General features: G+C 43.8%; 1 protein-coding gene across 1 annotated transcript; it reads left to right on the forward strand.

The window, feature by feature from the left end:
• The first annotated feature begins 1,437 nt into the window (after positions 1 to 1,437).
• On the forward strand, positions 1,438 to 16,283 carry LOC106571953 (mitogen-activated protein kinase kinase kinase 12-like). The gene is made up of 14 exons (XM_014145556.2): positions 1,438 to 1,672; positions 5,324 to 5,886; positions 6,975 to 7,158; positions 7,386 to 7,577; positions 7,956 to 8,114; positions 8,210 to 8,368; positions 8,591 to 8,699; positions 8,997 to 9,106; positions 9,502 to 9,618; positions 9,898 to 10,032; positions 10,214 to 10,925; positions 11,031 to 11,098; positions 12,718 to 13,015; positions 15,104 to 16,283. The coding sequence occupies exons 2-14, from the start codon at positions 5,385 to 5,387 to the stop codon at positions 15,269 to 15,271; spliced, it is 2,913 nt and encodes a 970-aa protein (XP_014001031.2). The 5' UTR covers positions 1,438 to 1,672; positions 5,324 to 5,384; the 3' UTR covers positions 15,272 to 16,283.
• The last annotated feature ends 35 nt before the right edge of the window (positions 16,284 to 16,318 follow it).

A 16,318-nucleotide genomic window follows, 5' to 3' on the forward strand; every position in this document is an offset into this window, starting at 1 on the left:
GCAACCTACAAGTGCTCAGCCTATGTGGGAACTCCTTCAAGACTGTTGGAAAAGCATTCCAGGTGAAGCTGGTTGAGAGGATGCCAAGAGTGTGCAAAGCTGTCTTCAAGGCAAAAGTGGCTACTTTGAAGAATCTCAAATATAACATATATTTTGATTTGTTTAACACTTTTTTTGCTTACTACATAATTCCATATGTGTTATTTCATAGTTTTGATGTCTTCACTATTATTCTACAATGTAGAAAATAGAAAAAAATCAAGAAAAATCCTTGAATGAGTAGGTGTGTCCAAACGTTTGACTGGTACTGTGTATATATTGTCATAGGCGTCGAAAGGGACAGACCAAGGCGCAGCGGGTATAGTGCTCATCTTCTTTTATTATAGTAATAAAGTGAACACTTAAAAAATAACAAACCGACAATCAACAGTTCCGTAAGGTTCTCAGACTATACAGGAAACAACCACCCACAACCCACAGGAAAAAACAGGCTGCCTAAGTATGGCTTCCAATCAGAGACAACTAACGACACCTGCCTCTGATTGGAAACCATACTCGGCCACACAAAGAAAAACGAACATAGAAAATGAAAATTAGAACATGTCCCCAGGAAACAAACAAACCCCAAAACACACAAAAACAACACCCCCTGCAACGCCCTGACCATATTACAATGACAAATGACCCCTTTACTGGTCAGGACGTGACATATATAATCTAATTAAGATAGATCCGATGTAAGTCAATAGTGCCTAAATTAGCATTTTCCAAATCATGTCCAAATCATCTACAAATAACTTAAATCAGTTACATAGTCATTTTTTAGATACTTTAGAATGATGTGGAGATGATTTGATGGGACAATGAAAAGAGGGACCTTACATCAAAACCTCATCATAGTGAGGATATTTATAGTGAGATGTACAATGCCATTTTATTTGAATATTTGATACTTAGACTTTAACTTAATCACTAGTTAATTTAGTTAATCACTCAACACATTTTTTAAAGATAGATTTTAACATAAGTTACCCCAAAAGATTTAATAAAAAAAAACATTTGATTAAAAAAGTGTAAACTGTAGCCACTCATTTGCCTTCATAGTTAGTTTTTCTAAGCATGACCATCATCCATATTCCAAATGTTTTACCGAACTTTGCTTTTCTTGTGTCAGCAATTGGACATCGTTCTTGGGGAGGGCTAGTCACCCCACGTTATCCTTCCGTACCTGAACCATTAATTGTGTGTGCAAAACATTTCCAAAGGCATCATCTCAAGCAAAGAACAAAGAAGTCAGTGGGACCCACATGACTCGAAGACAGTTTATGAAACGTTGCTGAAAAGATGGAAACCACTGTATAATTTTATGGGGGCGATATTCGCGCCCCCTTGTGGGTAGCTTGCAACTCCGTGACGTCAATTCAGCACTGGGAAGGAGACAGCTCCCTCCCCCAACCCAGCGCGCGACTCACGTTCCATGGTTCCCCGGTTATTGATAACACAATTTGCCCGCTGGGATTCGTTCTGATAACGTGAACTCGTGGAAAGGGACTTTCACGCAATAAAACGACTGTAAGTCCGGAGAGGAAAAACGACAATTGTTCTTAATTATCGCATGTAGCAAGCTGAACCCATCCCGTACTTGACAACGCGACATCAACCAGGCAGAAAGGTATGGGAATGTCATGCTATCAAGTGTTATAGATCAAATAGGAAATCAGGTATTATGAGATGTTCATGTAGGTTTGCCTTTGCCTCATGCAGTGTACTCTGTTCACATTGTAGCGTACCAGCACGTCAATCTAGGAGAAAAAGCATAATCGCTGATTAATGCGAGAGATCATATTTGTGTAGCAGCGTGATAATCTATTACGAAATATGTTTGTGTTGGTGCCAACATTAAGTAAATCTACAGACGATGCGGCAGTTAGACTTGGCATGGATGGACTCGTACGGTTCGGGCTTTAATTCATGCACGTCGACTGTGATGCTAGTGAGTGTCATCATCACATCCTTGGTTATTTAAAGATAGATCTCCCTGCATTTGTGAGCGAAAGTGCTCCTTCCCACTGTGGCCCAGTGTTTTTCCCATTTAACGCTCTCTATTCGCTCGAGCGTCGCGATTCTCATGCGGTGGTGCAGTACAGAGTAAGGGGCTGCCGTATAATGTAAATTGGGTACATGTGGCAGTTCTCTCTCTCTCTCTTACTTACACACACACACACACACACACACACACACACACACACACACACACACACACACACACACACACACACACACACACACACACACACACACACACACACACACACGCTCACACGCTCACAGACACGCGCGCACGCACACACACACACACACACCTCAATGGGTTAGTTATGCAATTTCGTCATATTCTACAGAGATACAATGCCATGACTTGTACAGTATTGTAAATGAATAGGTTGCAGCATAACACTGTCAAGCCAAGCATGTAACAGGACCGTATGTTCCATTCAATACATACAGTACCAGAAGAAACATAGTAGCTTACTCATTCTTATTGATTCCAACAGAGTACTATCCATATCCATAATGTAACAAATATATAGGCTTGCCTACCCTATGGTGACACTCCTAAGGGAATCACCCTGGGGATAAAGGTCAGGTTTATTCTGTAGTCAGTGCTATCTTCCTGGTTCATTCATAAAACTATTTCCCATTCCAGATGATTTGGCCCTGTTTGACTGCCTCAATCCCGTTCATAGATTCATAAATATTAAAATGTGGTTCACTGAATAATTGAGTCTTTATTGAGGAGAAATTGCATGAAATGGTTGACTTGTTTTCACAGGAGTGTTTTTTTTTTAAGAAAGGTAGAGCAAGATTTTATTGATTCCCTGTAGTCATTTTTTTCTCTCTCTCTCTCCCTCTCTTCTCCCACAAAGTAAGGCCCATCTGTCTGATGTTTCGTCTGTTACAGACAGTCTTTCTGCTGAGTGAACAACACCTATGTAGTTGACTTGATTACAATCATTTCTACTTTACTTAAACTTAAAAAAGGTACCGAATTGTACTTAAAGGCTTCCAAACGCTTGTCACTGTAGTGGTACCTGTAAGCGAAATCCATTGTATCGTTAGTTATAGGCATATATCCTTGCAGTTTGTACAAATTTCCCTTTTTAGAGTACCACCACAGTGACAAAGCCGTTTGTTCCTTTTAAGTGACAAAAATGTACCTCTTCTCTATACCAAGCTCCTCATGAGTTCACACCTCTCCGCCATCCCGCTTCGGACACCAGTGTAGGGAATTCGTGTGGGTAGCCTGGGACTCGAACCTGGGTCCAGCAACTATCAAGTCAACACGTTAATCATTACGCTAAGAGGTCCATACCTCTTGACTAGTTTGATCAGTGTTGGGTTAATGTTGCTAAAATATTAATTACAGCTTTTTATTGTCACATGCTTTTATGTAAGCCTTTATAAAGACTTCAGAACTAGCAGCAGACATGCTCAAACTTTAATTAACAACAACAATTAACAACCATAGACTACTTAAACTGGTACACCACTTTCAATCACAGGTGGCCAAAAATAACTAACTGAATGCCACCCCGACTCAGCCATGCCTCCTATGATTGTACCTTTATATTCCAAATATCGGGTACAGTATTTTTACATTATACTAGATTATCCCCAAATGTATCCTAAAAGGTCCAGAACAGTACCATGTGAGATTATACAGTCAGTGATAGAGTATTCAGACCACTTCCATTTTTCCACATTTTGTTACGGTACAGCCTTATTGAAAAAAATTCTCTCATCGATCTACACACAATACCCCATAATGACAAAGCAAAAACAGGTTTTTAGAAATTTTTGCAAACATTATTTACATAAGTATTCAGACCCTTTGCTATGAGACTCGAAACTGAGCTCAGGTGCATTCTGTTTCGATTGACCATACTTGAGATGTTTCTACAGCTTGATTGGAGTCCACCTGTGGTAAATTCAATTGATTGGACATGATTTGGAAAGGCACACAGCTGTCTATATAAGGTCCCACAGTTGACAGTGCATGCCAGAGCAAAAACCAAGCCATGAGGTCGAAGGAATTGTCCGTAGAGCTCCAAGACAGTATTATGTCAAGGCACAGATCTGGGGAAGTGTACCAAAACATTTCTGCAGCATTGAAGGTCCTCAAGAAGAATAGCCTCAATCATTATTAAATGGAAGAAGTTTGGAACCACCAAGACTCTTCCTAGAGCTGGCCGCCTGGCCAAACTGATCAATCGGGGGAGAAGAGCCTTGGTCAGGGAGGTGACCAAGAACCCGATGGTCACTCTGGCCGAACTCCAGAGTTCACCTGTGGAGATGGGAGAACTTCCTGAAGGACAACTCCTTCTGCACTCCATCAATCTGCACTCCACCAATCAGGCCTTTGTGGTAGAGTTGCCAGATAGAAGACACTCCTCAGTAAAAGGCACATGACAGTCCGCTTGGAGTTTGCAATGACCTTCCAATGACCCTAAGCACACAGCCAGCACAATGCAGGAGTTCCTTCAGGACAAGTCTGAATGTCCTTGAGTGGCCCAGGCAGAGCCCGGACTTGAACCCAATCTAACATCTGATGAGAGACCTGAAAATAGCTGTTCAGTGACGCTCCCCATCCAACCTGACATAGCTTGAGATGATCTGCATAGAAGAATGTGAGAAACTCCCCAAATACAGGTGTGCCAAGCTTGTAGCGTAAGACTCAAGTCAGACTCAAGGCTGTAATCTCTGCCAAAGGTTCTTCAGCAAAGTACTGAGTAAAGCGTCTGATTACTTATGTAAATGTGATATGTCCGTTTTTCATTTTTAAGACCTGACATTCTTTTTCTTCTTAAAACCTGTTTTTGAGTGATGAAGAAAAAAAAACAATTTAATCAATTTTAGAATAAGACTGTAACGTAACAAAATGTGGAAAAAGTAAAGTGGTCTGAATACTTTCAGAATGCACTGTATGAATACATAAGACATGGGAAAATGTTTATAATTATAGGAAATTAGTTTTAAAACTGCACATTTTATAGCCTTGCTCGAACCTTGGGGGGGCGCGCTTGCAAAACTGTGGTACGCCACTGACCCTAACTGTACCTTATTTTCTGAGAGTATATGTATCATACTGACAAGGTCAAACATTCAGAAAACACTGTTTTGAATGAAAAACCGAGATACGGGTATATTTCAGCACTGGACAGCTCCAAAACAGCCAAAAGAGCAGGTATTAATGGATTATGCTGATTTATAGTGATTCATTAGATTTTTTCTTCCCTCTTCATTTTTGTTTCTCCCCATCCAGGCCTCCCCTTCTCCCTCTGTACTCCCATCCATCCTTGGCTACTGTGTTGTGGGACCCCCTGATGAGTGGGACCTGCCTCCATGAGCCCCGCGCCCCCTCCCCCTCTCTCTCAGGCTTCAGCACCCCCATCTCAGAGCCCCCCTTCCGCAGGTTGGATGCAGACACCCCCGCCTGCACCCCAGAGACCGACCTGACCCCCACCCAGTGTGTCCTCCGCAACGTGTTGTCCATCGACACCGGTGGGGCACCAGGGGTGCCAGGCGGGGTTGAGGGGTGCCCCCACACCTGTGGCAGCAGCCCCACCCCTAGTGACGGGCCCCCGGCCCACTTTGACAACAGTGTGCTGAAGTTACACGAGCATGAGGCCTGCCAGTGTGGGGGCGGGGCAGAGGCGGGGCTTAGCTCGGAGGCTGGGGCCGTCCGTAGCCAATCAGACAACATCCGGATGCAGCAAGGAGGTGGAGGGTTCCTGGAGGGGTTGTTTGGCTGCCTGAAACCCGTCTGGACCATGATCGGGAAAGCATACTCCCCCGAACACAAGCATAACCAGGAAGGTGTGTGGAGTGAGTATAACGGCCAGTTCTTTGTCACTTCAGCACAAGGTCTTCTGTGTTTAATAACAACTTTTGTATACTTTTAGGATACTGAATACCTTAACCAATACAGAAATACATGGAGATGTCATGTAGGATACTGAATACCTTAACCAATACAGAAATACATGGAGATGTCATGTAGGATACTGAATCTATTGTCACTTGAAATGTTAGTCATTCACTGTGTAAAGGTGTTGAGGTAAATCCGTAACCATGGTGATGCATTATATATCCAATAAAAAGGTTAAACTTCGAGATGCTGCTCCTCCTTGCTACTTTTCATTTTGGAGGGTATTCACTAAAATGGCTTACATTTCTCTCTCTTTTTATATCTCTCACTATGCCTTCCTGCCTTCCTGCCACCATCCCCTACTCTCCACCATAATGCGGCTGATGTTACCTTTGCACTAGCCTCATTCACAGTCTGATCTACGGTAGCGGATTCACAGCTGGTTAGCGAGACAACAAGAACAGCTGCCTCTACAGCAGCAGGTCCCTTGAGACCACAAAACTTTAGTGGACCTCATGCAGAATTAATCTGCTTGTGTCTCTTATTCCGCCTACTGGCATCTGTCTTCTCACAGTGACCAAACTCTCAGTTATTCATCTATCTACTGTACTCTTATGACAGATTCCAGATTGAGGGTTTCCAGTTCCGAGGTAAATAGAAATACTTTAGAAAAAACAGATCCACACCACATTGTATGAGAAGGCAGCTCTTATGACAGATTATGGGAGATGAGAGATTAACTTTGGGGAGATGTGCAGCTGTTTGCCTCTACATGTCTCTCCAACTGCCATCTTACTGTACACTGCACATATTGATCCAATCGTGAGCTATGATGCTATAACGGGGAAAACACCTACTAATGTGTCGATATTAAGTACTTTTTCCATAGGAAAGTCATATATACGTAGATGTCTTTCCCTTGTGGACCATTAAAATGCAACAGATGATGTCGTTTATATGACACATCTCAGCTGGTTTGCTTAGAGCCGTCTGCCACCCACGGCTTGTCACTTACTGCTTCCTTGTGTTGATGTTGCATTCTTAGAATCCTGGGAGGTTCCATTTGAAGAGATCTCGGACCTGCAGTGGGTTGGCAGCGGGGCCCAGGGGGCGGTCTTCTTGGGGAAGTTCCACGGAGAGGATGTGGCCGTCAAGAAAGTCCGGGACATCAAGGAGACGGAGATCAAGCACCTACGCAAACTCAAGCACCCCAACATCATCACCTTCAAGTGAGAAAAACTCCCTGACCCTGACCCCAAGAGAACAGTAGAGATGTATATGACGATAGTAGTAGAACGTATAAACATATTCCCAACTGTTGGTCCGAGCTATTGTAGCCTAGACCAAGCAAACCATCAAGACTATGACATCATCAGACATTGACTCTATTTTTCTCCTCTTTCTCCTTTGTCCCTCCCTCCCTCCATTCCTTCTTCCCTCCCTCTCTGTCCCCCAGGGGTATCTGCACCCAGGCTCCCTGCTACTGTATCCTGATGGAGTACTGTGCCCAGGGCCAGCTGTACGAGGTGCTGAGAGCAGGCAGGAAGATCACCCCCTCCCTGCTCATAGACTGGGCCATGGGCATCGCCGGGGGCATGAACTACCTGCACCTCCACAAGATCATCCACAGAGACCTCAAGTCCCCCAAGTGAGTCCATGTGCTCGATATTATCAAAACCATCCACCTATGTCAGAGGCGAGCAATCAATTTGGCTCAAGGGCCACATCGCAATTTCCAAATTCAGCGGAGGGCCGTACATATTTTTTTATGACCGATTTGTTAGTCAAAACCAAGTCCGTTCAAGAGTGTCCCGGAGTGTTATTTAACCCGAAACATTATAATTCCACCCGCGGGCTGGATTGAATGGGCTCGCGGACCAAATCCGGTCGGCGGGCTGTATGTCCCCTGGCTTATAGAGATTAGAAGTCTCCAAATTGAATCAATGAGCTCTTTCGAAAAAATATTTTTCCATTTCTGGCTTAAGAACATCTACAATAATAGTGGTTTTCTTTCTATCCTTGTCAGTATGCTGATTACCCATGATGACCTAGTGAAGATCTCTGACTTCGGCACCTCCAAGGAGCTCATTGATAAGAGCATGAAGATGTCCTTCGCGGGTACGGTGGCCTGGATGGCCCCAGAGGTCATTCGGAATGAACCCGTATCAGAGAAGGTGGACATCTGGTAAGTGAAGGATTCCAACTTCTTGGCCATATAAAAGATGACCAATGCAATCCCATCTCAGTGATCACTAATATAAGGAGTGTTGTGAACTGCAGGTCTTTCGGAGTGGTGCTGTGGGAGATGCTGACCGGGGAGGTCCCCTATAAGGATGTGGACTCCTCTGCCATCATCTGGGGGGTGGGCAACAACAGCCTGAACCTCCCTATCCCAGAGAGCTGCCCAGACGGCTTCAAAATCCTCCTGAGGCAGTGCTGGTGAGTGGAGAGGGAGGGAGGGAGGGAAAGAGGGAGGGAGGGAAAGAGAGGGATGGTGGAAAAGAGAAGAGAGAGGTGAGAGGTGGCGGTGGAAATAGATAGCGGGAAATTGTGTCCTTTTAAACCTTTCCCAGATAGACTTGGCTCACTTAGAACCATATTGATTATACAGTAGATATACAAAAGTTGTCTCTGACTGAAAATATCTCCTTGGCTTTTCAGGAACTGTAAACCCAGAAATAGACCCTCTTTCCGTCAGATCCTCCTCCATCTGGATATAGCCTCAGCTGATGTACTCTCCACCCCACAGGAGACATACTTCAAGTCTCAGGTAGCCCACTCTACACTATGTCTCACACAACCTGATGAACTTATACACAAGCAAACACATTCACAGGTGACACATATGAGTGCACAAATATGTGCATGCACGTGTACACTCGCACACATACCCAGTGTGTGTGTGTGTGTGTGTGTGTGTGTGTGTGTGTGTGTGTGTGTGTGTGTGTGTGTGTGTGTGTGTGTGTGTGTGTGTGTCTGTGTCTGTGTCTGTGTCTGTGTGTGTGTCTGTGTGTGTGTGTGTGTGTGTGTGTGTGTCTGTGTGTCTGTGTGTGTGTGTGTTGCGCAGGCTGAGTGGCGGGAGGAGGTGAAGCAGCACTTTGAGAAGATTAAGTCTGAGGGGACCTGTCTGCACCGACTGGACGAGGAACTGATCAACCGACGCAGAGAGGAGCTAAGGTCTGTACCACGACACTCTGACAGGCAGAGTTACTCTTCTCTTTGAGATGCAGGAAGTGATGCTATGCCAGGATAGTGTAAGAGAAAACCCCCACCCACTAGGCCCAGACTCAATTCATTGAAATGACATGGACACAGCATTGATTCAACCAGTGTGTGCCCAGTGGGCAGTGCCTTGTTATGAGCTGTGAAACTATAATACAGTAATCGCATGGTCATGTCGACAGGCAGTTTCACTAACATCAAATGTCTAATTCCTTTTTATCCAATGCCCTTCCTTTATCTATCTTTGAAGACAGAAAAAAGAAAGAGATAGAAAATAATAGTCTCAGGGCACATTTCTTGCATCCTTTCATGCGGAGCATGATGTCATTTGTGCGTTCTTTTCTATTCAGGCACGCTCTGGACATCCGGGAGCACTATGAGAGGAAGCTGGAAAGGACCAACAACCTCTACATGGAGCTCAACGCTGTCATGCTGCAGCTGGAACTCAAAGAGAAAGAGCTGCAGAAGTAGGTGGCTCTCTCAATCAAAGCACTTCGATGCTTATTTAGTTGTTTAGCTAATTCTCAGATCATTTGCATAAAGAAAAGTCAAATTTATCACATGAATCATGTCAGCTATTATAGTATATAGACATACTGAACATGCAGTGTTTGAAAATGAGTTGATAAATAGTCTCTGGTAATTGAGTTTATAGAGGATACAAGTCATAGAAATAGAATATGTAGAACAGACTAGTTTCTGGATTTCTTATGCATTCAACATGAATGGTATTGATGTGTTCCTAGGAGAGAGCAGTCTTTAGATAAGAAGTACCCAGGACTGTTCAAGCACCACAGCTCCAGACAGACTAGCTCCTCCAACTCCATGGACAAACTCATCAAGAAGAGAAACGTCCCACAGAAACTGCCCTCTGGAAAGAGGTGAGAGTTCATTCCGAGAGCCAAAAGCATAGGAGACAAGCGTAGTTCTTATGTGAACCCTATAAGGAGGTGGATCATGCAAAACTAAATACTCGATTGAAACCATTATAAATAGCTGAAGATTTGTTATCCAATTATTTCACATCTGACCATCATTTCCTATTCTATTCTGTTCTCATAGGCCAGACATCCTCAAGTCAGAGGTGATCATTCCCAAGATGGATTCCTCCGTGATGCAGGTCACCATCCCCTCCTGCTCCAACAGGGGCTCCACGTCTCCCAGCCGCTCGCGTAGGGTCAAGACCCGCCACCGCAAGCCTGGTAAGGGCAGCAGCGGGGACCTTGCCGGCCTGAAGGCCACTCAACCCTCTCCCGACGGGGACAACCCTGCCCAGGCCAACAGCTCCAGCACGGGCCCCTCCAAGCAGCTCCAGGACCCCAGCGTGGCCCTGCGGGCCCTGGGCCACGAGCAGCAGCAGAGGCAGCTGTCCTCCTCCAGCCCGGACCTCATCTGCACCACACTGGCGGCTGAGGGTCAAGGGAAAGGAGAACCCACCGTTGGGGGGCTTGAGAGGGGCGGCAGCCTGAGCGCCTCCGCGGGCCTGGGGGGGTCCGAGGGGGGCGCGGGGGGTCTGGATGACCTCACAGAGACCACCCCACGCAGCGACACGCCCAGCGAGGATGCGGCCTCGTTCCCTTTCTCTAGCAGCCCGGACTCGCCATGTGGAAGGGGGGCGGCCGCCGGGAGGGGGTCTGTGCTGGGCGCCCCACGCCTGCCCCACGATGGGGACGATAAGGAAGAGGGAGTGAGTGGTGTGAGGCTACCCCGGGGGGCATCAGGGCATCTCACCCCCTCAGCTATCCTGTACAGGGCGGCCATCGCACGCAAACAGGTACAGTCCCAATGAAAAGCTAGTCATGTTCAGTATGTACTCTCTCCTTTCATCTCTGTGAATGTGTTAGCTAACCCATTTCTGTTTTCCCTGCTGTGTCCACAGAGGCGTGGCGTGTCTTCAGAGGAGGAGGAGGGGGAGGTTGACAGCGAGGTGGAGTTGCCACGGAGACGGTGAGCAGTGTTGGGGAAGCTACTCGGGAAATATAGTTTACCAAGCTACCGATTACTTCACACTGGTAGAAGTTAAGCAACACTAAAGCTAGAAACATATAGTTTACTTAATTAAAGTTACATTGAAAAAGTAGTTCACTACATCATGATACATTTTCATATGTAAATCTGAAACGTCATAGATTACAAATTGCAAGAACAGATCACTCTAGACTCGGATGTTAACAGAATGTGTCATTTAGCCTATTAAACACGAAAACTGTGTTTCAAGTGAGAATTACGCAGGTCTGATGCCAAAAAAGAAAGAAAATTCTTGCCTACCCATATTTTATTTTAGCAAAAAAGGTAGTGTGTAATTCCAGTAGTTAGCTACACTGCTATATGTCAAAAGTAATGAAAGCACTACCAAGATTAGAATGTAGCTCAACTACCACCAAGCTACTGCAAAATGTAGTTAAATCACTAGTTGAATTATATGTAGTTCACTACTCCCCAACACTGAAGGTGAGTACAGCACATTTGTAAAATATTACTATTCTAATCAGAGATTCTGTGTAGCAGGTATAGGTGGTTATTCAATGAATATTCAATATGACTATTCAGTATGACTATTCAGTATGACTGTTCAGTATGACTGTTCAGTATGAATGTTCAATATGACTGTTCAGTATGACTGTTCAATATGACTATTCAATATGACTGTTCAGTATGACTATTCAGTATGACTGTTCAATATGACTATTCAGTATGACTGTTCAGTATGACTATTCAGTATGACTGTTCAGTATGACTGTTCAGTATGACTGTTCAGTATGACTGTTCAGTATGACTGTTCAGTATGACTGTTCAGTATGACTGTTCAATATGACTGTTCAATATGACTATTCAGTATGACTGTTCAATATGACTATTCAGTATGACTGTTCAGTATGACTATTCAGTATGACTGTTCAATATGACTATTCAGTATGACTGTTCAGTATGATTGTTCAATATGACTGTTCAGTATGACTGTTCAATATGACTATTCAGTATGACTGTTCAGTATGACTGTTCAGTATGACTGTTCAGTATGACTATTCAATATGACTATTCAGTATGACTGTTCAGTATGACTGTTCAGTATGACTGTTCAATATGACTATTCAATATGACTGACTGTTCAATATGACTATTCAATATGAAGGTTCAGTATGATTGTTCAATATGACTATTCAATATGAATGTTCAATATGACTATTCAATGTGACTGTTCAGTATGACTGTTCAATATGACTATTCAATATGAATGTTCAGTATGACTGTTCAATATGACTATTCAATATGACTGTTCAGTATGACTATTCAATATGACTGTTCAGTATGATTGTTCAATATGACTATTGAATATGACTATTTAATATGACTGTTCAGTATGACTATTTAATATGACTGTACAGTATGACTATTAAATATGACTTTCAAATGTTTCTATTCAATATGACTTTCAAATGTGTCTATTCAATATGACTATTAAATATGACTATTCAATATCAATCAAATGAATGAATCAAAACTGAAACGAAACTGGATTCCTCTCTTCTTTTATCTCCCTCTTCTCCCTCGTTCATCCTCCCCAGACGTCCGACCAGCATCACCAAGTGCCAGTTGGTGTCTACCTTCAGCTCGGAGAACCTCTCTGTGTCGGATGGCGAAGAGGGTCACACCACCGACCACTCCCACAGCGGCACGCCGGACGTCGTCAGCACCAACACGGACGACCGTCTGGGCGACCGCAGCGATGACCTCCTGTCGCAGGGGTCAGAGATCCCAGCAGACAACACTGACCCGGTGCAGGCCTCTGGCGGGCTGTCTGAGAGGGAGGGAGCCCTGGGCCAGGGCAAAGCCCTGCTGGACGCTTCACAGAATCCTAATGAGGTAACACAATTCTCTCTCTCTGATACTGGATATACGGTGCATTCGGAAAGTATTCAGACCCCTTGACTTTTTAGATTTTTTTGCAAACGTATTAAATAGAAATAACTGAAATATCACGTTCACATAAGTATTCAGACCCTTTGCTCGGTACTTTGTTGAGTACTTTGTTGAAGCACCTTTGGCAGTGATTACAGCCTCGAGTCCTCTTGGGTATGACGCTACAAGCTTGACACACCTGTATTTGGGGAGTTTCTCCCATTCTTCTCTGCAGATACTCTCAAGATCTGTCAGGTTGGATGGGGAGCGTCGCTGCACAGCTATTTTCAGGTCTCGCCAGAGATATTCCAGAGAAGTCCGGGCTCTGGCTGGGCCACTCAAGGACATTCAGAGACTTGTCCCAAAGCCACTCCTGTGTTGTCTTGGCTGTGTGCTTAGGGTCGTTGTCCTGTTGGAAGGAGAACCTTCGCCCCAGTCTGAGGTCCTGAGCGGTCTGGAGCAGGTTTAGGGATGGTGCCACGTTTCCTCCAGACGTGGCGCTTGGCATTTAGTCCAAAAAGTTCAATCTTGGTTTCATCAGACCAGAGAATCTTGTTTCTCATGGTCTGAGAGTCTTTAGGTGCCTTTTGGCAAACTCCAAGCGGGCAGTCATGTGCCTTTTACTGAGGAGTGGCTTTCATCTGGCCACTCTACCACAAAGGCCTGATTGGTGGAGTGCTACAGAGATGGTTGTCATTCTGGGAGGTTCTCCCATCTTCACAGAGGAACTCTGGAGCTCTGTCAGAGTGACCATTGGGTTCTTGGTCACCTCCCTGACCAAGGCCCTTCTCCCCCGATTGCTCAGTTTGGCTGGGCGGCCAGCTCTAAGAAGAGTCTTTGGTGGTTCCAAACTTCTTCCATTTAAGAATGATGGAGGCCACTGTGTTCTTGGGGACCTTCAATGCTGCAGAATATTTTTTGGGCACCCTTCCCCAGATCTGTGCCTCGACACAATCCTGTCTCAGAGCTCTATGGACAATTCCTTCGACCTCATGGCTTAGTTTTTGCTCTGACATGCACTGTCAACTGTGGGACATTATATAGACAGGTGTGTGACTTTCCAAATCATGTCCAATCAAATGAATTTACCACAGGTAGACTCCAATGAAATTGTAGAAACATCTCAAGGATGATCATTGGAAACAGGATGCACCTGAGCTCAATTTCGAGTCTCATAGCAAAGGGTCTGAATACATATGTAAATATGGTATTTTTTTTATTTAGGGTTTTATATATTTGCAAAAAAATATTAAAAACCTGTTTTCGCTTTGTAATTAGTGTAGATTGATTAGGAAAAAAAGAAAATTTAATCCATTTTAGAATAAGACTAACGTAACAAAATGTGGAAAAGGTCATGGGGTCTGAATACTTTCCGAATGCACTGTATACTTCGTGTTATTTTTAATTACAGTGAAGAAAAATATTAAGGCAACATGCAACAATTTGTTACAGTTTATATGAGGAAATCTGTCAATTTAAATACATTCATTAGGCTCTAATGAATGGATTTCACATGACTGGGGAATAGAGATATTCATCTGTTGGTCACATATACCTTAAAAGAAACGGGCCTCAGGATCTCATCACGGTATTTCTGAGCATTGAAATAGTCAACGATAAAATGTAATTGTGTTCGTTGTGCATAGCTTATGCCTTACACCATAATCCCACTGCCACCATGGGGCACTCTGTTCACAATGTTGACAACAGCAAACTACTCGCCCACATGACGCCAGACACGTGGTCTGTAGTTGGCAAAGGAGAAATGCTCACTAACAGGGATGTAAACAAATTTGTGACCATAATTAGAGAGGAATAAGCTTTTTGTGCACATGGAAAATGATCTTTTATTTCAGCTCATGAAACATGGGACCAACACTTTACATGTTGCGTTTATATTTTTGTTCAGTGTAGTTTATCTGTTCCCCACCACTAGTTCTAATCTCCACTACTTCCATGGATGAGAACCATTAACACCTCCCATAACTTTGAGGTTTCAGTTGTTATCTTCAACCTCTAGTATAATGTTTCTCTTCTCTCTCTCTACCTCAGAGTCGGGCCCTGTGCGACGACTCGGACTGCGACAGCGCTGAGCTTGACCAGTCAGGAAGTGGGGAGCCCAGTCGTCCACCCAGCGCTGGGGCCTGGCCACCTCCATCAGGGTACCCCTCTGGGCCCCAACAAGGGTCTCCTCAGGGGCCCCAGACAGGGCCTCCATAGAGCCAACACACTGGACACTATAGAACTACAGCTACCTTACAGTAAACAACCATCACAGAGCCTACCTACGCCAGTATCTAAAGCAGGACTTCACTGAATGTGATGAGTGGTCCCATCAACTGAGCTCAGGCTATGACAAGTTAACTACCAGTGTCTCGTGCAGCAATTTGGGTTTGTTAGTTAGCATATCTTCATAAGATAACACAGATGATTTGTTATAAACTGACAGCAGTTGTTAGGACAGCTTGTGATATGACTTGTTTAGATTTCATTTTATAGAGAGTTTAGGTCAAGTGTTAATACAGGTACCTTTAGACACTGCTCCAGTTCAGCAAAAAACCCGTGCACACCGACAGACATGCGCACACACTGTCCCCTTGCCAACTGGTACTTTACCATCACAGCTCTTGGAGGAGCCTAATGTCCGATTCACTCATTTCTCCCATGCAAATAAATAATGTAGATATTCACATATCACATTACAAAAATAATATATTTTACATGCAAGATAAGAACTGATGTATAAAAAAAAAAATAAAGCAGTATGCAGCCCAATTAACAAATGCATGACTACACGTTTATATTAAGTTTTGGATGTGTCCGTTTTATATTTTGTGAGAAGGTTTACACTTTTTTACCCTGAAAGTATTAATTTCCATAAGATTTTTTGTTAATGAATTGAGGTTGGCACTTAAAAGGTTGTCAAAGGTGAATGAATAGCTCAGTAAAATGTTTGAACTTTCATGGATAGGTCCCTCAGCTGGTAATGTTAAAGTCATACTTTTATCTTAACTCTCCTACCACAGAGTTTTGAATACACAACCCTTTAAGATCACAGAGAAACTAGCCAGAACAAAGATAGAATACTGCTCTCTGGTGGTAGTAGTGGAATAGTAAGTATCCTTTGAATTTCAAAAGGTTTTGTTTTTATACAGCATTGCACATTGTACTGTAACATAGGAATTATATCAAAATACGAGCAAGAAAATAAATACTGTATTGGTAAATCTTCTGAGGTGTGACTGGTGTGTTCTATTGTGAACTTGT

The sequence above is a fragment of the Salmo salar genome, chromosome ssa15 (assembly GCF_905237065.1).
Source record: "Salmo salar chromosome ssa15, Ssal_v3.1, whole genome shotgun sequence".
In the NCBI taxonomy this organism is placed as follows: Eukaryota; Metazoa; Chordata; class Actinopteri; order Salmoniformes; family Salmonidae; genus Salmo; species Salmo salar.

Excerpts from the sequence above, each read along its gene's own strand:
- LOC106571953 (XM_014145556.2), top strand. The coding sequence starts at position 5,385 with ATGAGTGGGACCTGCCTCCATGAGCCCCGCGCCCCCTCCCCCTCTCTC. Across the intron at positions 5,887-6,974 it reads TAACCAGGAAGGTGTGTGGA|AATCCTGGGAGGTTCCATTT; the intron begins GTGAGTATAACG and ends TTGCATTCTTAG. Across the intron at positions 9,107-9,501 it reads CGACGCAGAGAGGAGCTAAG|GCACGCTCTGGACATCCGGG; the intron begins GTCTGTACCACG and ends TTTTCTATTCAG.